This window comes from Lithobates pipiens, unplaced genomic scaffold (assembly GCF_037356315.1).
Source record: "Lithobates pipiens isolate NorthernLeopardFrog02 unplaced genomic scaffold, aLitPip1_a1.2 Scaffold_22, whole genome shotgun sequence".
In the NCBI taxonomy this organism is placed as follows: Eukaryota; Metazoa; Chordata; class Amphibia; order Anura; family Ranidae; genus Lithobates; species Lithobates pipiens.
The window spans coordinates 346045094-346070438 of NW_027507784.1; the positions used below are offsets into that span (position 1 = coordinate 346045094).

The 25345-nt window shown below is 47.0% G+C and overlaps 1 protein-coding gene across 1 annotated transcript in view; it reads right to left on the reverse strand.

Annotated features, from left to right (window-relative positions):
* The window catches only part of ADCY5 (adenylate cyclase 5), a 289522-nt gene extending 266563 nt beyond the window's left edge, over positions 1 to 22959 (reverse strand). The window contains 3 exon segments of the mRNA XM_077449730.1: positions 20006 to 20640; positions 20643 to 20897; positions 20900 to 22959. Coding sequence (XP_077305856.1) covers positions 20006 to 20640; positions 20643 to 20897; positions 20900 to 20930 — 921 coding nt within the window. The 5' untranslated portion in view covers positions 20931 to 22959.
* Positions 22960 to 25345: the final 2386 nt, after the last annotated feature.

Sequence of the window (25345 nt, forward strand, 5' to 3'; positions counted from 1 at the left end):
ATCATCTGATCCCACCAATCATCTGATCCCACCAATCATCTGATCCCACCAATCACCTGATCCCACCAATCATCTGATCCCACCAATCACCTGATCCCACCAATCATCTGATTCCCGCCCATCATCTGATCCCGCCAATCATCTGATCCCACCAATCACCTGATCCCACCAATCATCTGATTCCCGCCCATCATCTGATCCCGCCAATCACCTGATCCCACCAATCATCTGATCCCACCAATCATCTGATCCCACCAATCATCTGATCCCACCAATCACCTGATCCCACCAATCATCTGATTCCCGCCCATCATCTGATCCCACCAATCATCTGATCCCGCCAATCACCTGATCCCGCCAATCATCTGATCCCACCCATCATCTGATCCCACCCATCATCTGATCCCGCCAATCACCTAATCCTGAAAATCATCTGATCCTGCCAATCATCCGATCCCACCAATCATTTGATCCTGCCAATCATCTGGTCCCACCATCATCTGATCCCACCAATCATCTGATCCCGACATCATCTGATCCCGCCATCATCTGATCCTGCCAATCATCTGATCCCACCAATCATTTCATCCTGCCAATCATCTGGTCCCACCAATCATCTGATCCCACCAATCATCTGATCCTGCCAATCATCTGATCCCACCAATCATTTGATCCTGCCAATCATCTGATCCCACCAATCATTTGATCCTGCCAATCATCTGATCCCACCAATCATTTGATCCTGCCAATCATCTGGTCCCACCAATCATCTGATCCCACCAATCATCTGATTCCGACATCATCTGATCCCACCAATCATCTGATCCCGCCATCATCTGATCCCCCCAATCATCTGATCCCACCATCATCTGATCCCCCCAATCATCTGATCCCACCATCATCTGATCCTGCCAATCATCTGATCCCACCAATCATCTGATCCTGCCAATCATCTGATCCCGCCATCATCTGATCCCACCATTAAGGTCCCCCTATCCTGCCATCATCTGATCCCACCAATCATCTGATCCCACCATCAAGGTCCCCCAGTCCCGTCAATCATCTGATCCCACCATCATCTGATCCCACCATCAAGGTCTCCCAATCCCGCCAATCATCTGATCCCGCCATCAAGGTCCCCCCGATCCCGCCAATCAACTGATCCTGCCAATCATCTGCTCCCATTAATCACCTGATCCCGCCAATCACCTGATCCTGCCAATCATCTGATCCCACCATCAAGATCCCCAATCCTGCCAATCACCTGATCCCACCATTAAGGTCCCCCAATCCCGCCAATCATCTGATCCCACCAGCAAGGTTCCCCGATCCCGCCAATCATCTGATCCCACCATCAAGATCCCTGATCCTGCCACTCACCTGATCCCATCATTAAGGTGCCCCAATCAGGCCAATCAACTGATCCCACCATCAAGATCCCCGATCCTGCCAATCACCTGATCCCGTCATTAAGGTTCCCCAATCCCGCCAATCAACTGATCCCACCATCAAGATCCCCGATCCTGCCAATCACCTGATCCCGTCATTAAGGTTCCCCAATCCCGCCAATCAACTGATCCCGCCATCAAGATCCCCGATCCTGCCAATCACCTGATCCCGCCATTAAGGTCCCCCAATCCCGCCAATCAACTGCTCCCGCCATCAAGGTCCCCCAATCCCGCCAATCATCTGATCCCGCCAATCATCTGATCCCACCATCATCTGATCCTGCCAAACATCTGATCCCGACATCATCTGATCCCACCAATCATCTGATCCTACATCATCTGATCCCGCCATCATCTGATCCCGCCAATAATCTGATCCCACCATCATCTGATCCCGCCAATCATCTGATCCCACCAATCATTTGATCCTGCCAATCATCTGGTCCCACCATCATCTGATCCCACCATCATCTGATCCCACCAATCATCTGATCCCGACATCATCTGATCCCGTCATCATCTGATCCCGCCAATCATCTGATCCCACCATCATCTGATCCTGCCAATCATCTGATCCCATCAATCATCTGATCCCGCCAATCATCTGATCCCACCATCATCTGATCCTGCCAATCATCTGATCCCATCAATCATCTGATCCCGCCAATCATCTGATCCCACCAATCATCTGATCCTGCCATCATCTGATCCCACCATCAAGGTCCCCCAGTCCCGTCAATCAACTGATCCCACCATGAAGGTCCCCCGATCCTGCCATCATCTGATCCCACCATCAAGGTCCCCCAGTCCCGTCAATCATCTGATCCCACCATCATCTGATCCCGCCATCAAGGTCCCCCCAATCCCGCCAATCAACTGATCCTGCCAATCATCTGCTCCCATTAATCACCTGATCCTGCCAATCACCTGATCCCGCCAATCATCTGATCCTGCCAATCATCTGATCCCGCCAGCAAGGTTCCCTGATCCCGCCAATCATCTGATCCCACCATCAAGATCCCTGATCCTGCCAATCACCTGATCCCACCATTTAGGTCCCCCAATCCCGCCAATCATCTGATCCCGCCAGCAAGGTTTCCCCGATCCCGCCAATAATCTTATCCACCATCAAGATCCCCGATCCTGCCAATCACCTGATCTCACCATTAAGGTGCCCCAGTCCCGCCAATCAACTGATCCCATCATCAAGATCCCAGATCCTGCCAATCACCTGATCCCGCCATTAAGGTCCCCCAATCCCGCCAATCAACTGATCCCGCCATCAAGGTCCCCCAATCCCGCCAATAATCTGATCCCGCCATCAAGGTCCCCCCGATCCCGCCAATCATCTGATGCCGCCAATCATCTGATCCCATTAATCAACTCATCCCACCAATCGCCCTATCCTGCCAATCATCTGATCCAGCCATCAAGGTCCCCCAATCCCATCAATCATCTGATCCCACCATCAAGATCCCCGATCCTGCCAATCATCTGATCCCACCATCAAGGTCCCCCAATCCCACCAATCACCTGACCCCGCCAATCATTTGCTCCCATTAATCATCTGATCCCACCAATCACCTGATCCTGCCAATCATCTGATCCCGACATCATCTGATCCCGCCAATCATCTGATCCCACCATCATCTGATCCTGCCAATCATCTGGTCCCACCATCATCTGATCCCACCAATCATCTGATCCCGCCATCATCTGATCCTGTCATCATCTGATCCCACCAATCATCTGATCCCAGCATAATCTGATCCTGCCAATCATCTGATCCCGCCAATCATCTGATTCCACCATGAAGGTCCCCCGATCCTGCCATCATCTGATCCCACCAATCATCTGATCCCACTATCAAGGTCCCCCAGTCCCGTCAATCATCTAATCCCACCATCATCTGATCCCACCATCAAGGTCCCCCCGATCCCGCCAATCAACTGATCCTGCCAATCATCTGCTCCCATTAATCACCTGATCCCGCCAATCATCTGATCCCGCCAGCAAGGTTCCCTGATCCCGCCAATCATCTGATCCCCCCATCAAGATCCCCGATCCTGCCAATCACCTGATCCCACCATTAAGGTCCCCCAATCCCGCCAATCATCTGATCCCGCCAGCAAGGTTCCCCCGATCTCACCAATCATCTGACCCCACCACCAAGATCCCCGATCCTGCTAATCACCTGATCCTGCCATTAAGGTCCCCCAATCCCGCCAATCAACTGATCCTACCATCAAGGTCCCCCAATCCCGCCAATCATCTGATCCCGCCATCAAGGTCCCCCTGATCCCGCCAATCATCTGATCCCGCCAATCATCTGATCCCATTAATCAACTGATCCTGCCAATCACCCTATCCTGCCAATCATCTGATCCCGCCAGCAAGGTTCCTGATCCCAGCAATCATCTGATCCCACCATCAAGGTCCCCCAATCCCACCAATCATCTGATCCTGCCAATCATCTGCTCCCATTAATCATCTGATCCTGTCAATCCCCTGATCCCGCCAATCATCTGATCCCACCATCAAGGTCCCCCAATCCCACCAATCATCTGATCCCACCGTCAAGATCCCCGATCCTGCCAATCATCTGATCCCACCATCAAGGCCCCCCAATCCCACCAATCATCTGATCCCACCATCAAGATCCCCGATCCTGCCAATCATCTGATCCCACCATCAAGGCCCCCCAATCCCACCAATCATCTGATCCCACCGTCAAGATCCCCGATCCTGCCAATCATCTGATCCCACCATCAAGGTCCCCCAATCCCACCAATCATCTGATCCCGCCAATCATCTGTTCCCATTAATCATCTGATCCCGCCAATCGCCTGATCCCGCCAATCATCTGATCCCACCATCAAGGTCCCCCGATCCCAACAATCATCTGATCCCGCCAATCATCTGATCCCGCCAGCAAGGTTCCCCAATCCCGCCAATCATCTGATCCCACCATCAAGATCCCCGATCCAAACAATCATCTGATCCGCCAATCACTTGATCCTGCCAATCATCTGATTCTGCCATCAAGGTCCCCCTGATCCCACCAATCATCACATCCGCCGCCAGGACATGGTCGTCCATCTGCGAGGGCAAGGATCCAGAACTGCGTCCCCTCCCACCCATTGTTAATACATACTGTTGAATGGATGTACCACCCTGCATCCATCCTTTGCCCACCCCTTGCTTGACTGCGCCTGGGGCAGCTGTTCCTCCTGCCCACCCCTGTCTGCTGCACATTGGACACATTGTAACAATTGATGTCTTTGCACGGTGGTGTGGGAAAACGCAGCTCGGCGGCCCTGCCCCATGCCTCGCTTGCACCAAGTTGGTATTTGTCCCCTGGCACCCGGTGCAGCAACATGTTGCAACCCCCCTGGGATGGCAGGAGAATCCAGGCATGGTGGAGAGGATCGGTGTTTCCTCAGAGGTCTGGCAGAGGATTGGGTAATATCTGGTGCACATCTGATGTATTATCTCCCATAACACATGGTGGGGGGGTCAGATCTGCCAGTGTATCAGCTCAGAGGAATGCAGCGGGGGTGGGGGAGTCACATCGCCTTCTCATTCCTGGCTATAAATAACATTATATGGCAATGATGTGAGAGCCGAGTGATGGGGGGGGGCGATTGTATGACAATCCCAACTGAGGGCGTGTCTGATACTGCACAGTATACCGGGAGATCAATATTGGATATTGATCAGATGGGAGGTACAGGGCCTTGAAAAAGTATTCATACCCCTTGGAATTTCCAAAAAACAAAACCAAAAACATAAATGTATTTTATTGGGATTTTATGTGATGGACCAACACAAAGTGTCACATAATTGTGAAGTGGAAGGAAAATGATAAATGATACAAATAAATATGTGAAATGTGTGGGGGAGGGGCATTTGTATTCAGCCCCCTTTACTCTGATACCCCTAACTAAGATCTAGAGGAACCAATTGCCTTCAGAAGTCACCTAATTAGTAAATAGAGCCCACCTGTGTGTAATGTAATCTCAGTATAAATACAGCTGTTCTGTGAAGCCCTCAGAGGTTTGTTAGAGAACCGTAGTGAACAAACAGTATCATGAAGGCCAAGGAACACACCAGACAGGTCAGGGATGAAGTTGTGGAGAAGTATAAAGCAGGGTTGGGTTATAATAAAATCTCCCAAGCTTTGACCATCTCACGGAGCTCTGTTCAATCCATCATCGGAAAATGGAAAGAGTATGGGCACAACCGCAAACCTACCAAGACATGGCCGTCCACCTAAACTGACCGGGCCGGGCAAGGAGAGCATTCATCAGAGAAGAGCCAAGAGGTCCATGGTAACTCTGGAGGAGCTGCAGAGATCCACAGCTCAGGGGGGAGAATCTGTCCACAGGACAACTATTAGTCGTCTCTCCACAAATCTGCCCTTTATGGAAGAGTGACAAGAAGAAAGACATTGGAGAAAGAAAGTCATAAGAAGTCCTGTTTGTAGTTTGTGAGAAGCCATGTGGGGGAGGGGGCAGCAAACATGTGGAAGAAGGTGATCTGGTCCGGAGAGACACAAATTTTACTTTTTGGCCTAAAAGTAAAACGCTATGTGTGGGGGAAACTAACACTGCCCATCCCCCTGAACACACCATCCCCACTGTGAAACATGGTGGTGGCAGCATCATGTGGTGGGGATGGTTTTCTTCAGCAGGGACAGGGAAGCTGGTCAGAGTTGATGGGAAGATGGATGGAGACAAATACAGGACAATCTTAGAAGAAAACCTGTTAGAGTCGGCAAAAGACTTGAGACCGGGGCGGAGGTTCCCCTTCCAGCAGGACAACGACCCGAAACATCCAGCCAGAGCTACAATGGAATGGTTTACATCAAAGCATATTCATGTGTTAGAATGGCCCAGTCACAGTCCAGACCTAAATCCCATTGAGAATCTGTGGCCAGACTTGAAAAATTGCTGATCACAGACGCTCTCCATCCAATCTGACAGAGCTTGAGATATTTTACAAAGAAGAAGAATGGGCAGAAATGTCCTCTCTAGATGGGCAAAGCTGGTAGAGACACCCCCAAAAAGACTTGTAGAGAAAGGGGGTTCTACAAAGTATTGACTCCGGGGGGCGCCATACAAATGCCCCTCCCCCACACTTTTCACATATTTATTTGTATCATTTATATTTTTCCTTCCACTTCACAATTATGTGACACTTTGTGTTGGTCCATCACATAAAATCCCAATAAAATCCATTTATGTTTTTGGTTGTAACATGACAACATGTGGGGAATGTCAAGGGGTATGAATACTTTTTCAAGGCACTGTAAATATTGGATATTGATCAGATGGGATGTATGAATGGGATATTGATTAGATGTGATGTATATACTGGATATTGATCAGATGGGATGAATATATTAGATGTTGATCATGTGGGGTGTATATATTGGATACTGATCAGATGTGATGTATATATTGGATATTGATCAGATGGAATGTATGAATGGGATATTGATCAGATGTGATGTATATATTGGATATTGATCAGATGGGATGTATATTCTGAATATTGATCAGTAGTGATGTATATATTGAAAATTGATCAGATGGGATGTATAGATTGGATATTGATCAGATGGGATATATATACTGGATATTGATCAGGTGGGGTGTATATACTGGATATTGATCAGAAGTGATGTATATATTGAAAATTGATCAGATGGGATGTATAGATTGGATGTTGATCAGATGGGATGTATATACTGGATATTGATCAGAAGTGATGTATATATTGAAAATTGATCGGATGGGATGTATATATTGGATATTGATCAGGTGGGGTGTATATAGGTCTGGTAGGTCTGCGCTGTACATTGGTCGGGGTAGGGAATGTCGCCAAGACTAATGGTTTCCACAATCCATACTGGTGTGATGCAGCTGACCTGATTCTGGTGACATATGGAGCAGATTTTCTATCGCTGTGTGTTGCGAGGACGGGAAGTGAACAATCAGCCGCGCTGCTCTTCATATTACGAGGATTTTGTGTCACTCGTAGAGTTTCTGGCGAAATCATTCATTGTGTACAGATTGTACATCCCCCCCGGGTGGGGGAGGGGAGGGCTTCTCCTATAAAGTCAGTAAATCTGGACGAGAATATAAATCAGCCCCCAGAAATGTGAACCTCATGACAATTCAAATCAAATTATTTGTTAATCTCCATCCAATTCTGCTAATTGTTTTCTGCTGTGCTAATTATAGTAATAAAGATTTTTCCAATGGAATGGCGATCAATTCCACGTTTCTTATACCATTTAAAGGAGGAGGGGCTTCTGGTTAAAAGGGACCCCTCAGTGATGGGGGGGGGGTGAAATCTGGGGTGATACAATTAAATCCTCTGACACGTCTGTCCGCAGCCGCTGAGAGTAAACCAATCGGCCGTAAGAAATGCTGAGAGGGTGTCAGATGACCAAAGAATCATCTATTGAAAATTTCCCATTTCTTCTATACCCAGTGATCAGGATCATTAGAGACAGAAAAATTATCCCTAACAGGGACACACCTATCAATAAAAACCTGAAAGAGGTTCTAACCCCTCACCACTGGAGTTTTACCTTTAGTTATACTTTATCTGTTACTGTTACTCTAATGTGTAAGAACTAAAAACAAATGAAGAGTAAAGGAATGTGTGGGGCCCCTCCTCCTCCATAGAAAGTCATAGAAGTCAGCAGTGGGGGCGGAGCACAAAGACAAAACCCCACCCACTTACTGCCAGTAATTTCACAGCAGGGTATAATAATAATAATATTTTTTTTTTTTTTAAATATGTTTTTACTTTAGTTTTAGTTTTGTGATCACCGGGTCTCTGTACTTCTTAAAGCAATGCAGGCGGATCGTGGCTGGTGGGAGGGGCTGGCAGGGGGGCGGTACACGGCTTCCTGAGAACATCCCAGCCCCCCCCCCCCCTTCAGTACTCCTCGCAAGAGTCCTGATGCATCCAGTGGGAGGAGTTATGCAAATATCAAAATGCCTTGATGGGTGGTGTCAGTATGGTGGAGTAGGAGGGGTTATGCAAATATCAGAATGCCTTGATGGGTGGTGTCAGTATGGTGGAGTGGGAGGGGTTATGCAAATATCAGAATGCCTTGATGGGTGGTGTCAGTATGGTGGAGTGGGAGGAGTTATGCAAATATCAAAATGCCTTGACAGGTGGTGTCAGTATGGTGGAGTGGGAGGGGTTATGCAAATATCAGAATGCCTTGATGGGTGGTGTCAGTATGGTGGAGTGGGAGGGGTTATGCAAATATCTGAATGCCTTGATGGGTGGTGTTAGTATGGTGGAGTGGGAGGAGTTATGCAAATATCAAAATGCCTTGATGGGTGGTGTCAGTATGGTGGAGTGGGAGGGGTTATGCAAATATCAGAATGCCTTGATGGGTGGTGTTATTATGGTGGAGTGGGAGGAGTTAAGCAAATATCAGAATGCATTGATGGGTGGTGTCAGTATGGTGGAGTGGGAGGAGTTATGCAAATATCGAAATGCCTTCATGGGTGATGTCAGTATACTGGAATGGGAGGAGTTATGCAAATATTAAAATGCACTGATGGGTGGTGTCAGTCTGGAGGAGTGGGCGTTCCTAAGCAGGCTGTATTGGGTAACGCCCACTGACCCTCCTGATGCAAGCAGTGGGTGGACTCTTGGGAGGAGTTATGAAAATATACAAATGTATTGGATGGGTGTCATTCTGGAGGAGTGGGTGTTACTTAGTCTATTATGACTTTCAGTCGGATTTCTCAGGCGGACCAATCACAGGCGCGCGTTTATCGACAAATAAACACTGCTCAGATTTTCTTGTTTCTGTCGGGGAGAAAATCGCTATCTGGTGGGTGGGCGGCGTGCGGCGCCCGCGTTCCCGATAATCTAAAACATTGTTTCCCGGTGCCAATATTTATATCTTTGGGGATATTACGACATTTGCTGTATGAAGCCCCTCCCCCGAGCATCGAAAACCTAGACTGATGTAAATCGATCGCTGTCATATAAAATGAATGGACTTAGAAGATTCACCTGTGGAGAATGTTTGGTGAATGTCAGATACTCAGCTTTATACCGTCTCGGAACTCTCCATGTTACACACATCTCGGAGGCGTTTGGAGGCAGTAAGAAAAAGCAAAAAACTGCCTGTGCATTTTGGGGCAAAGGCTGTTTGGCTGTAAAGACCTTAAAACGCCCCCAAAAACTACCGCTAAATGCGACTCAACGCGGCTCATAAACGCTAATCAAAAACGTGGCTAAAAGCGTATTTTTAATGCTGCTTTTTTTTTTTTTCCTTGACAGTAGCACAAGCGTTTTTTTTTTGTTGTTGTTTTTTTTTTTTTTAACGTCCTGTCTATTACTGTCACAAGGGGATCTTTACATTCCTTCTGACAGCAATAAAAGTGATCAGAATTGTATTTTTTTTTTTTTTTTCAAAAGGTACTGTGTAAAAATAAAAAAAATAAAATTAAATAAATAATAATAAAAAAAATGAAAGCGCCCTATCCCTCCGTGCCCGCGCTCAGGAGCAAAACGCATACGTAAGTCGCAGCGGCAAATATAAACCGCGTTCAAACCACACATGTGAGGTATCGCCGCGATCATCGGCGCGAGAGCGATAATTCTAGCGCCAGATCTTCTCTGTAACTCCAAACTGGTAACCTGTAGAATTTTTTTTTCAATCTCTTATTTATTTAAAGAAGGCACAAAAACACAAAACACACATATCTTCTCTAGATATATCAGAGTGAGAAAATAATAACGATTCAAATATATCAAACTAACATCATTCATCTAAATCATAACATTGAGAATATCAATATATATATATATATATATATATATATATATATATATATATATATATATATATAAATATAAATATATATATATATATATATATATATATATACCGTATATATATATATATATATATATATTACATGATGGCCATCCCTACCCTGCCTAACCGACATCTATTCTTCCTACAATATTTCTCTATGCATTACATGTCTATTCTCAAACTTAATATACTAAAAAGAAAAAAGAAAATTCCTTATTTTTTTTCTCAACCTTTAGAAATTTTTAAAGCGTCAGCTATAGAGATTTTTAACCACTTAAGGACCGAGCCTCTTTATGAGATCTGTTGTTTACAAGTTAAAAATCTTTCTTTTTCTTTTATTTTTTTTGCTAAAAAATTACTTAGAACCCCCGAACATTATATATTTTTTTCCCTTTTTTAAGACACCTTAGAGAATAAAATGGAGGTCCTTGCAATACTTTATGTCACACTGTATTTGCGCAGTGGTCTTAGAAGCGCAATTTTTTTAATGAAAAAAATAGACTTTTTTGAATAAAAACAATAAGACATCCATAAAGTTAGCCCAATTTTTTTCTATATTGTGAAAGGAATTGTTACGCCGAGTAAATTGATACCCAACATGTCATCCTTCAAAAGTGCGCCCGATCGTGGAATGGCGGCAAACTTTGGCACTTAGAAATCTCCATTGGTGATGTTTAAAAAATTCTACCGGTTACCAGTTTAGAGTTACAGAGGAAGTCCAGGGCTAGAATTATTGCCCTCCTTCTTACGATCGCGACGGTACCTCACATTTTCACATGAGGGCGCGACTCACGAATGCGATCGCTTCTGCGCGTAAGCTCAGCGGGACGGGGTGCTTATATATTTTTTTTTTTATATTTATTTTACTTTTTATTTTTATGCTGTCCTTTAAAAAAAAAAGAAATACATTTTGGGTCACTTTCATGTAAACATCCATTGTAATAGAAAAAAAGCATGACAGGGCCTCTTTAATGTGAGATCAGGGGGGGGATCGGCAGGTAAGCAGTGGAGACAACCGGACCGTGGCGGCACCTCTCCCGCTGTTGATAAAAGTGATCTTGCGGCGAATCTGCTGCAGAGACTTTTATATTAAAGAGGACCGCCCGCCGTTGCAGAAAATACCAGGGTTATGGCAACTATCTGCTGCCATAACCCCGGTATTCTATGTCAAAGTACAGCTATGGTAAGTGGTTAAGTACCGTAGTTTGTCGCCATTCCATGAGCGTGCGCAGTTTTAAAGTGTGACATGTTAGGTATCTATTTACTCGTCGTAACATCATCTTTTTCATTATATAAAAAAAAAAAATTGGGCTTACTTTACTGTTTTTTTTTTTTTGTTTTGTTTTGTTAATTCATGAAAGTGTATTTTTTTTAAAAAGTCCGCTGTGCAAATGCCGTGTGACATAAAATATTGAAATGAACGCCATTTTATTCTCTAGGGTCTATATACATATATATATATATATATATATATATATATATATATATATATATATTAGAGCTGCCACGACGCGTCGACGTAATCGACTACGTCGACTAAGAAAATGCGTCGACGTGCGTGCAGGGCGTCGATGCGTCACAGTGGGGGCAGTGCTTAGCATTTACCGCTCCCCTCCGTGCCGCCGTCCCCCTCTCTTCTCCCCCTCCGTGCCGCCGTCCCCCCTCTCTTCTCCCCCTCCGTGCCGCCGTCCCTAGGGGTGCAATGGATCGTCACCGATCCGTGCGCACATGCCGCGATCCACGGAGCTCTCCGCGGTCTCAGCCTTAGGAGAGGCCGCGGCTTCGGCCTAGCTCCGAAGCGGCGGCCATCTTTCTACACCCAGGTGTTTACAATGTGATCGCTCCGATGGAGCGATCACTTGTAAACAAACCGGCGTCATGACATGACGCCGGTTTCTCTCTCCCCTCTCTGTACTGATCTGTGCAGTGGAGGGGAGAGGTCGGATGGATGCAGCCATACCCTGCCAATGCAATACTCTGCCCTGCCCTACCATGCCATGCTCTACTCTGCCCTACCATGCCAAGCAATACTCTGCCCTGCCCTACCATGCCATGCTCTACTCTGCCCTGCCATGCCATGCTCTACTCTGCCCTGCCCTGCCATGCTATACTCTGCCCTGCCATGCTCTACTCTGCCCTGCCATGCCATGCTCTACTCTGCCCTGCCATGCCATGCTCTACTCTGCCCTGCCATGCCATGCTCTACTCTTCCCTGCCATGCCATGCTCTACTCTGCCCTGCCATGCCATGCTCTACTCTGCCCTGCCATGCCATGCTCTGCCCTGCCATGCTATACTCTGCCCTGCCATACCCTACCCTACCCTGCCCTGCCATACCCTGCCATACCCTGCCCTGCCATACCCTGCCCTGCCATACCCTACCCTGCCCTGCCATGCCATACCCTACCCTACCCTGCCCTGCCATACCCTACCCTGCCCTGCCATACCCTACCCTGCCCTGCCCTGCCATACTCTACCCTGCCCTGCCATACTCTACCCTGCCCTGCCATACTCTACCCTGCCCTGCTCTGCTATGCCCTGCCCTGCTATAACCTGCTATACCCTGCTATACTCTGCCCTGCAATACTATACTATATTCTGCCCTGCCCTGCAATACTATGCTATGCTATGCTATACTCTGCCCTGCCCTGCAATGCTCTGCCCTGCCCTGCAATGCTCTGCCCTGCCCTGCAATGCCCTGCCCTGCAATGCCCTGCCCTGCAATGCCCTGCCCGCCAATACTCTGCCCTGCCCTGCAAAACTCTACCATGCCCTGCCCTGCAATGCCCTGCCCTGCAATGCCCTGCCCTGCCATGCAATGCCCTGCCCTGCTATGCAATGCCCTGCAATGCAATGCCCTGCAATGCAATGCCCTGCCATGCAATGCCCTGCAATGCCCTGCAATGCAATGCCCTGCCCTGCCCTGCAATGCCCGCCAATACTCTGCCCTGCAATGTAATGCCCGCCAATACTCTGCCCTGCAATGCAATGCCCGCCAATACTCTGCCCTGCAATGCAATGCCCGCCAATACTCTGCCATACAATACTCTCAAGGTTATCCAAAGGATGAATTAGCTAATCAAAAAAAAAAAAACACTAGATTCATTAAAAAATAAAAATAAAAATAATAATCGGATAGTCGTTGACTAATCGAAGAAATAATCGATAGATTAGTCGACAGACAAATATATATATGTATGTGCTGAGTAAATTGTTGGCGCAATATAAATCCTGTATTATAATAATAATAATAATATTATTTATATCTATATATATATATATATATATATATATAATATTTACGCAGCACACATATATATATATATATATATATATATATATATATATATATATATATATATATATATATATATATATTTACGTATCACATATATATTCTGCATAAATTGTTGGTGCTATATAAATCCTGTATAATAATAATAATAATAATAATATTTTATATATATATATATATATATATATATATATATATATATATATATATATATAATATTTACGCAGCACATATATATATATATAGTTACGTATCACAAATATATTCTACGTAAATTGTTGGCGCAATATAAATCCTGTATAATAATATAAATAAATATATATATATATAATGTTTGGGGGTTCTAAGTAATTTTCTAGCAAAAATAAATAAAATAATGGATTTTAACTTGTAAGAAACAAGTGTCAGAAAAAGGCTCAGGCATGAAGAGGGTTAAAATGACTTTTTTGGGAGGAATATTTTTACATTTCGGGTTTCTGCTGAAATAAAATCCGTGGGAAAGGCGTCAGCCTCACATATGTTTCACGAAACAAAAATTCGCTCACGTGCCACTTTGTTGTTATGTTTTGTTTGTATTTTGCTGCAGAAAATTTCGCTCTCACAATAAAAGAATTTGTTTTTCTTTTTTTTTTCTTTCATCCAGCTGGAAGCCATTTGTAGCGAATGAGCCGCAATGTGAAATGATGATACATTGCCAGAGATACAATGTAAGCCATTTCTCCCCCCCCCCCCCCCCCCCCAGGCAGAGTGCCCTTCCTACATCATCAGGTTCCACAAATCCAGCCGGGACAGTTATATGGTCAGAGGAGGAACCTCGGAGTGCTGCACCCAGTCCGCCCGCCGGTCAGAGGACAATCGGAGAGAACGACGGGGAGCTGAGAGTCTAATCATGGAAATCCTATCCATGCCGGGACTGTATATGATCCAGATTTGTATGAAGGGTCCCCCTGTGATCTGTAAATCTGCTGTACGTGTTCTATGAAAATCGATGGGCGAGGAGCCAATCATTCGGCTCTATTGATCGTTTTGCCGTAACGCGGCCTGGTCGGGGTAGGCTGACCTCTGCTTTATGCTGTATTAAAATAGTTGTGGGGGGGGGGGGGGGCTACCATCAGTGCTGGGTCAAGGTCACCTAGAGCCCAGGACAAGCATGCCAAATTGTGCCCCCCCCCCCAAGATGTGTGAGCATTGTGTGTCAGCAAACCCCCCCCCCCCCCCCAAAAAAAATAATTGAGCATTAATCTGTATGCTTATACGCTAAACATAGATTTACCCTCCCCAGTACATATCTGCCCCCCTGCTGAAATCCCCCCTCCCAGGACAAATTTTTGCCCCCCCCCCCCCCCAGCTAAAATCCTTTCTCTCCACCCATATGACTCCAGCACAAATCCCCACCCCCCCCCCCCCCATATGTCTCCAGCATTAATCTGCATGCTTACTCCCCAAACATAGATTTCCCTCCCCCCCCCCCAAGATGTGTGAGCACTATGTGTCAGCAAAAATCCCCCCCCCCCCCACAAAAAAAAATAATTGAGCATTAATATGCATGCTTATCCTCTAAACATAGATTTCCCCTCTCCCCAGTACATATCTGCCCCCTCCCAACACAATTTGTTGCCCCCCCTCTAGCTAAAATCCTCTCTCCACCCATATATCTCCAGCACAAATGATACTTCCCAAAAAAAGAAGTCCCTTCCTAGATGATTGGCTACTGTCAGTGCTGGGACAAGGTCACCTAGAGCCCAGGGCAAACATGCCAAACAGTGCCCACCCCCCCCCCCCCCCCCCCCCAAGATGTGTGAGCACTGTGTGTCAGCAAAAAATCCCCCCCCAAAAAATAAATAAATTGAGCATTAATCTGCATGCTTATCCGCTAAACATAGATTTCCCCTCCCCCCAGTACTGCCCCCCTGCTGAAATTCCCCCTCCCAGGACAAATTTTTGCCCCCCCAGCTAAAATCCTTTCTCTCCACCCATATGTCTCCAGCACAAATCCCCTCTCCCAAAAAAAAAGTCCCCCTCCTAGCTGATTGGCTACTGTTAGTGCTGGGACAAGGTCATCTAGAGCCCAAAGCAAACATGCCAAACTGTGCCCCCCCCCCCCCCCCAGGATGTATGAGCACTGTGTGTCAGCAAAAATTCCAACCCCCCAAAGTACATATCTGCCCCTCAGTTGAAATTCCCCCTCTCAGCACAAATTCCCCCCCCTCCCCCCCCGCTAAAATTCCCTCTCTCCACCCATATGTCTCCAGCAGAAATTTTTGCCCCCCCAGCTAAAATCCTCTCTCTCCGCCCATAGGTCTCCAGCACAACCCCCCCCAAATAAATCCCCCCTCCTAGCACAAAACCTCTACCCCTCACATTTCCCCATCAGGGCAAAGATGGCAAACTGTCCCCTCCCCCAAGATGTATTTGCACTGAGTGTCAGCAAAAATTACCACCTCCTCCCAAAAAAATTGAACACTAATCTGCATGCTTACCCCGTAAACATAGATTTCCCCCTTTTCCCAGTACATATCTGAACCCCCCCTGCTGAAATTCCTCCTCCCAGCATAAATCTCCCCCCCTCCGCACGGCTAAATCCTCCACCTTCCAAACAAATTCCCTTCCCCCATCCTAGAACAACCCCCACCCCCCCCCGCACAAATTTCCCCTCCTAGCACAAATACCCCCCCAAAAAATATTTCACCTCTGACATTATACTTTTATGGTAAAAAAACTCCCCCAAAGCCCCCCTCCTAGCACAAATCACCTTCCCCTCACCCCCTCTCCCAACACAAATCACCACTCCTAGCACACCTCCCCAAATTTGCCCTCCTAGAACTATTCTTACACCCTGCTGCCACCCAAAATGTTTTAATCTCAACACAAATCCCCCCAATCTCCTTGTGGTGTCCCCCCCCCCCCACCAGTGCCCAGGGCAGCCGTCTCTCCTACCCACTCCTTGTCCCGGTCCTGGCTGCCATGCACCAGATCCTGAGAGCTCCAGTTTTGTAAATTTCCCCCACAATATCACAGACCAATTCTAATCCAGTGATAAGTATGCTGGCACCATTGTACCCCACTATATATGGGTGGCAGCAAAGGGGGCTTTGGTTAGCTCTGATGAAGAGGACATCGCCTGTGAAACGCGTAAACTGCACCCTTGTGGATGGACATGTTTCCGGTGGCTTTATGGGAATTGATACATTCACTTTATTGTGTATTTTTGTGAGACTATTGGCATTCTTTTCATTTTAGTTATAAAAAAAGTTCCGATGGTAATGCACGAGTCTGCTGCACCTTCTTCTGATCCCCGTGTATTAGCACCAGAACTGCTTTTGTTTACTTTCAGAAATTATCTTTCTTACCTTCTTCTTCTACAAGGTTAAAAAGTTCTTTCATGTGACCAATCATCTCTTCCTTCTGATAGTGGGGGGCGGGGTTACAGGACACTGTGCAGATACACCAGCTGCCTGTATTCCAGAGTCTGTTCAGGATGAGGCTGGGTTTGAGCAGGGGGCGTGTCCAAGAGGCAGGCTGTGATTGTGAGGGGTGTGCCAAGAGGCAGGCTGTGATTGTGAGGGTGTGCCAAGAGGCAGGCTGTGATTTGGAGGGGGTGTGCCAAGAGGCAGGCTGTGATTGTGAGGGGTGTGCCAAGAGGCAGGCTGTGATTGTGAGGGGTGTGCCAAGAGGCAGGCTGTGATTGTGAGGGGTGTGCCAAGAGGCAGGCTGTGATTTGGAGGGTGTGTGTGTCAGAAAGCAGGCTGTGATTGGAAGGGGTGTGTCAGAGGCAGGCTGTGATTGGGAGGGGGTGTGTGCCAGTGGCGGGCTGTGATTGGGAGGGAGTGTGTGCCAGTGGCAGGCTGTGATGGAGGGGGGGGGGTTGTGCCAAGAGACAGGCTGAGATTTGGAGGGGTGTTCCAGAGGCAGGCTGTGATAGGGAGGGGGTGTGCCAAGAGGCAGGCTGTGATTGGAAGGAGGTGTGCCAGGGTCAGGCTGTGATTGGGAGGGGGTGTGTGTCAATGGCAGGCTGTGTTTGGGGGGGGGGTTTGCCAGTGGCAGGTTGTGATTGGGAGGGGTATGTGCCAGTGGCAGGTTGTGATTGGGAGGGGTATGTGCCAGTGATAGGCTGTGATTGGTCAAGAGTGAGTGCCAAAGGCAAGATGTGATTGGTCAGGGGGCGTGGTGGCTGAACAGACTCACCAATTCAGGCATGCTGTGTGTCTGCACAGTGTCCTGTACCACGGAATGGCCAGCCAAAGGATAAAAATTAACTATGCCAACACAGATCAGCTTCTGTACTTTTTGTGGTCAGTTTAGAACAAGGAAGATAGATGACTGGCAGGATCAACCAGGAACTTCAGATTGAAGAAGTACATGGAAATGATTTATAAAACACACAGATGTGACCACACACAGAAAAAAATATTTGGGGCAACATAAGTATATGTCTAGGCTCAAAATTCAATACTATCAAAAGAACATACGGACTCCATGCAGGCAGTTTTATAGTAGGAAGTGCACCTAGGGCCCCAGCGCTACAAAAACACAATTCTTACCACCACATGCCTATGACATCATTCATGACCTTTATCCGAAACAAAAAAACAAAATGTTGGGCTATATATATATATATATATATATATTATATATATATATTTGTTTTTCAGATTGCCGAGCAATGAGCATAGGTGTTTCTCTGGCCTGCTATTAGAAACCACAGGGCCCCATACAGCCAACCAGACAGGCCCCCTCAGTTTACAGTTTACAATGCTATAGTTATAAATGAACACAGTGTATGATCAGTACCAGTTACTCATTGTGTTCCTTCAGGAAAGGAAGACGCTGGTGAATATGACATATTTACCGGACCCTTCCCCCACTATTGTGTGCTTGCTGCTGCTGGCAGGAAGGAGAGGAGGAAAGCCAGAAGCACTGCTTGGGGGGGGGGGGGGGGGGTGTTTGGGTAGCAGGGGGAAGCATATGGTGCACAAGGAGGGTGATTGGTGTGGCGAGGGGGGCAATTACTAGAACTGATCCCTTGTATGTCTCTCTCTGCAGCAGCTGAAAACCAGCGGGAGGGAGAGGAGGAGAAGCCGGTTTTTAGCTGCTGCAGAGAGAGCCATACAAGAGATCTGTTCCAGTAACTGCCCCTGATCACCTTCCCTGTGCACCACACATTCCCCTGCTGCCCAGCCCCCCCCCCCCCTTTATGATCCCACCCCAGCAGTGCTGCCAGCTTCCTTCCTCTTCTTCCTGCCAGAAGCTGCAAGCACCCCACACCAATCACGCTCCCTGCCAACATCTTCAAATTACTTCCTGGCCCCCTGCTGGCCCGGGCCCCGTACAGGGGACCAGTGGTAACGCCTCATCCACAGCCTGGGGTTTCCTCAGCACTGGAGTACTCAGGGCCGGGACAAGGGGTGGGAAGGAGGGTCAGCTGCCAAGGGCACTGTGGTTTCAGGTAAGGTGGGAGGGCGCTGTAAGGAGATTGGGGGAGGGGATTTGTGTTGGAAGGGGGATAATTGGGAAGCAGCAGGCGGTAAGAATTGCTCTAGGAGAGGAAATTTGTGGGTGTTTGGTAGGAGTGTCTATTTAGGGGGATCTGTTTTGGGATGGGGGATGGGAGGGGAGCACTTTTGCTATAAGGGGGGGGGATTGGGGGTTTTGTGCTAGAAGAGGTGATATGGTGGGAGGAATGGGGGAATTGTGCTAGGAGGGGGTTTTTATTAGGGGCGGGGGGATTTGAGCTAATAGGGATGATGGGAGGGGGGATTTCTGCTACCGGGGGCATTTGGGGAATGGAAAGGGATTTGGTGGGGGGGCATTTGGAGTGAAGGGGAGAGAATGTGTACTTGGAGGGGAAATTTTGCTAGGAGAGTTTTATTGGGGGGGCGGGGGGGATATGAGCTAATAAGGATGATGGGAGGGGGGATTTCTGCTACGAGGGGCAATTTGGGGAATGGAGAGGGATTTGTGTTGGGGGGGCATTTGGAGTGAAGGGAGAGGATGTGTACTTGGAGGGGAAATTTTAGCGGTAGAGGATTTATGCTAGGGGGAGTGATATTTTTTTTTGTTGGGAGGAGGCCTTTGTGATGGGGGATTTGGGGTATGGGGGCAAAGATTTGCTCTGGGAGGGGGGATTTCATCAGGGGGACAAATTTGTACTGGGGGAGGGGGAATTTATGCTTAGGGGGTAATCATGCATAGGATTTTGCATCGGGGGGGGGCACTTTGGTATGTTTACCATGGGCTCTAGGTGACCTTGTCCCGGCACTGGGAGTGCTTCTTCTCCACTAGTAAGACAGTAATGGAAAGACATTTCTAGGCACGAAACTTTAATAATTTGGCCGACCCCCTGGAATTTATCAAGAAATCAGCTTGGCTTTGAATAAAAAGTAGAAGGTGAGCCTACCTGTTTGGTCAGGAAGTCGTCGTTTTCGTTGACCTTCAGGGAGATGGCAAGATGAGTGACGGCGAGGATAATCCCACTGATGACCGCCGCCCTCATCCGCACCGGAAGCAAGGTGTAAATGGTGTAGATGAAGAACACGGTCCACCAAATTCCATCGGAGGCGCTTCGCGGCCTGACCAGGAAGACGCTGACCAACTGCACCATGAAGATGATGGCGATGACAGCGTAGCAAGCGATCCACATGTAGTCCTGGTGGAAAAAGTTGCGGGTACACACGATGATCGTAACGATGAGGATCACCATGGCCACCAATAGAACTACGACATAAGGCACCTGGAACTTCCCATGGAGGCAATTGAACAAGAGCATGACCAGAAACAGCAAGACCAGGACGAACATGAGCATGGTCAGGCTGCTCTGGTTGAGTCTGAAGAAGTATCGCTGGTAGAGCCTCTCAAGTTTGTTCGAATGGAATTTTTTGGAGCTAAATATCTGGAGGACGCCACTGCAGCAGATTCCCAGCGAGAAATGAAATTCCGACCCGTCTTCGACCCCCTCGGCTTTGCCCTTGCCGGACTTTTCGTCCAAGCCAAGCTCTACGGATTTAGGCCTCACTTCTCCCTCGGCGGGTTTCTGGTGGGTTTGTTGTTGTTCCGGCTCTCCTCTCCATGTTCCAGCCACGCGGGTTTGGTCCGGAAGCTCACCCTGTGGTCTAGCGGAGAGTTCTTCTCCGTCTGGGCTTCGTAGTCGTCCTCGCTCCTCCATAAACTCATCATCCGCGAGGTCTTCTTTCTCGAGGACCGGCTTGAGTAACTGTATCCATTGACCCTGGTCTCCGCTTCCCCCCAAGCCGACCTGTGCTCGGTGCCCGATCGCAAGACGGGAGCCCCAAATCTGGTGGGCTCACGCTGTTTGACCTAGACATGTCCCCCTCCCTACAAAACGTCTTGTAGTCCCCTCGCGACCAGGAGTGCGCCTCACATAACGAGCAACGTGAACACCAAATCCGTAATTCGTATCCCAAGTCCGCCAGCTGGAATAATAAGCACCATGTACTCCTGGTAACCTCCGCGAATCCAGGTTTTATATTTTCGACCCCGAATAAATCGAAAACCGCTCCAGGAGCTTCATGTTGGTCTGAGCGTCTATAAAACTAGGCAGCTTTATTGTTCTGCCATTGTCGTGTTTTATATATAAAAATAGAAGAGCGGAAAAAAAAAATGTTCATCCAGAATTTCCCAAAAAAGAAAAATACCAGCGATTTTCGTTCAACTTAATCCCAGTGCAGAATTATAAAACGCGGCTCAATCTGTTATCAGCCTTCTGGAGAGGATAAATCCCGTAAAATAGCCAGAATTAAATGGATAAAAAGAAGAAGGTTTGGTGTGCAGACACCAAAGGAATTAAGTCAGAATTGTCCTCAAATCTCCGATCGGTGGGCATTGGGGCTTGGCCAGGTTGGTCACACCTGAGCAGTTGACCAGCTGTTGATTCCGGAGATACACCGTTCAGTCATTGTGATGGTAGATATTGCATATTCCAAACGTTTTTCTCTCTTTTTTTTTTTTTTTGTGGAATTAACTCTCAATGGGTGGGCTCAGTGAGGATCGCAGCTATACGGCAGAGGCTGGTCTCCATCACACAGAGCATGTCGACGTTTGGAGGATCTCACTGTGTCCATCACTGGAATAGTGACCGTCCTGTTTACATCGACTCCACGTTGTCTCTGTTTGGCATAAGCCAATGCCTCGTTGTGGAAGGGATGAGAATGGCAGTCAACTGAAGGAAAAAATGGTTAAAAGGTACATCAGCGAAATTGTGCCCAGGATGCAACGTAACGACATGTGTATGGGGATCTTCTGTGACACCACGGGGTCATTTTCCAAGTACAGGGCCAGATTCAGGGGCAGCATTATGACTGGCGAGGCTGGAAGATGCAGAATCCCTGGTCCCTTCCTCCAGTACACTCACCATCATCATCAGACACGGGCAATCCTTATTGTTTACCTCCAGAGCGTTGGGAGCATGCAATGATCCTCCATCCTTTCCAATCTAGATTCCCAGATCCAACGATGGTTATGGGACCCGCTCGCCAGAGCCGGCACACGTTCCAGATCCTACAAAGCTAGATATAAATCCAGAACAACTCTCAGATCCGAATGGTCCTAGAGCCAACACCGGTTCCCAGTTCCCAATGTACGGAGAATGGCCCTAGATCCAATCCCGACTCCCAGATCCCAATGTACAGAGAATGTCCTCAGATCCAACACCGGCTCCCAGAATCCCAAAATGTACAGGGAATGCCCTCAGATCCAACACCGGCTCCCAGATCCCAAAATGTACAGGGAATGCCCTCAGATCCGACTCCCAGATCCCAATGTACAGAGAACGTCCTCAGATCCAACACCGACTTCCAGATCCCAATGTACCGGGAATGTCCTTAGATCCAACACCAGCTCCCAGATCCCAATGTACAGGGAATGTCCTTAGATCCAACACCGACTTCCAGATCCCAATGTACTGGGAATGTCCTTAGATCCAACACCAGCTCCCAGATCCCAATGTGTACAGAATGCTCCTAGGTCCAGCACAGGCTTTCAGATCCCAATTTGTAAAGACTGGTCTCAGATCCAACACAGGCTCCCAGATCCCGGTGTGTATAGAATGCTCCCAGATCCCGGTGTGTAGAGAATGCTCCCAGATCCCGGTGTGTATAGAATGCTCCCAGATCCCGGTGTGTATAGAATGCTCCCAGATCCCGGTGTGTAGAGAATGCTCCCAGATCCCGGTGTGTAGAGAATGCTCCCAGATCCCGGTGTGTATAGAATGCTCCCAGATCCAGCAGATCCTCAGCCCAGGCACAGCGTTGGTGCAGATTCCTCCGGCAGGTATTGCAGGTCACAGGACTGGAGAGCCAGGACACTCCATCCTGCTGCTGCCTCTATACTAGTCTTTGTATTCTCATTCAGCACACAGTGAACCCTCTGATCCCGCCTCCCCCTGCACAGGATTGGCTGAGCGGACTGTCAGGGTTTTCCCACGGGATGTTACTGGCCGGAGAAGTGTTTGATGCCTGGGGTATGGTAGAGAAGGGAGGAGAGAGACTCTAATCACAGGAGAGACACGGATACAATGTAACACTACACAGGGAGACCCACAGGACTGCAATACACAGAGGGATACAATATATCACTGATATAATACACGGAGGGATACAATATATCACTGATATAATACATGGGGGGGATACAATATATCACTGATATAATACACGGAGGGATACAATATATCACTGATATAATACACGGAGGGATACAATATATCACTGATATAATACATGGAGGGATACAATATATCACTGATATAATACACGGGGGGGATACAATATATCACTGATAGAATACACGGGGGATACAATATATCACTGATATAATACACGGGGGATACAATATATCACTGATAGAATACACGGGGGATACAATATATCACTGATAAATAAACAGGGGGATACAATATATCACTGATAAATAAACAGGGGGATACAATATATCACTGATAGAATACACGGGGGATACAATATATCACTGATAGAATACACGGGGGGATACGATATATCACTGAATAATACACAGAGGGATACAATATATCACTGATATAATACACAGGGAGATACAATATATCACTGATATAATACACAGAGGGATACAATATATCACTGATATAATACACAGAGGGATACAATATATCACTGATATAATATACAGAGGGATATGATATATCACTGATATAATACACAGAGGGATACGATATATCACTGATATAATACACAGGGGGATACAATATATCACTGATATAATACACAGAGGGATACAATATATCACTGATATAATACACAGGGGGATACAAATATATCACTGATATAATACACAGAGGGATACAATATATCACTGATATAATACACAGAGGGATACAATATATCACTGATATAATACACAGGGGGATACAATATATCACTGATATAATACACAGGGGGATACAATATATCACTGATAGAATACACGGGGGATACAATAGATCACTGATATAATACACAGGGGATACAATAGATCACTGATATAATACACAGAGGGATACAATATAACACTAATATAATACACAGGGGGATACAATATATCACTGATATAATACACAGGGGGATACAATATAATATACAGAGGGATACAATATATCACTGATGGTCTCTAATACAAGGAGTGCTACAATGTACCATATACGATATACAGAGTACTATGATGTCATACTACAGTACTATTACACAGAGATACAGAGCAGCACAATTACGGTCTGATTCACACAGAACGATATTATAAAGGGGGGGGGGGGGGGGGGATACACTCGGTAATCATTGAGTTTTAGTGTAGGGCTTAATACAATGTTAAATATTATGGTGTATATTTTATAGGAGATGATATAACAGTATAGAGCTTTATTACGGTTTGGAACAATATAGCACAAGTCGGGTGCCCAATGATGATAAGGACAAGGGCCTCTTCCCCTCACCCGGTGATTGTGGGGGTCTGCAGATGGGAGGCTCATCAGGATCTGGAAGCCCCCTTTAACAATAATGCTTCACACACATTGGACATTGTTATTGTATTGCTGTTAGGGGCGTTTGGAGTTTTTTTTTACCATCCTCTAAATTTCCCTCCATGTTAGCCTATGTGTCCGTGCCGACATATGGGGGAGATTACTAAAACTGGAGCACTGAGAATCTGGTGCAGCTGTGGTAGCCAATCAGCTTCTAACTTCAGCTTTGGCAATAAAACCTGGAAGCTGATTGGTTTCTCTGCTGAGCTGCACCAGATTTTGCACGCTCCAGTTTTAGTAAATAACCCCCATGGGCTTTTAGAGGAGTTTAGAGGCAGAAAAAAAAACCCCACTGTCAGTGTGTCCAGCAGAAAAAACTCTTGACACGCGTGTGAACACGCGTAAATGCGACTAAACGCACGTTAATGCTAGGTGCGTTCAGCGCTTGAGCGTTCATTTCAGTGGCTAAAATAAATAATTATTCTGGTCAATGAAATGAAGTAATGCCCAGAACCTTGACACAGCTAAACATGTTACATACATGTACAAGCGTCACGTTTTTTTCTATATGAATACAGCTGCCAGGAGGAACGGCATCTAGGAGAGATAGAAACACGCCCAGTGTGCATGAAACCTAAGAAGGGCACCCAGATATCGCCCCCCTAACAAGGCTTTTATTCAGCGGGAACGTGGGGACCACAGTGCTGGGGTGTTTTGGAGGGTCTAGTGATGCTGCCTGCTGAAGGTTCTATT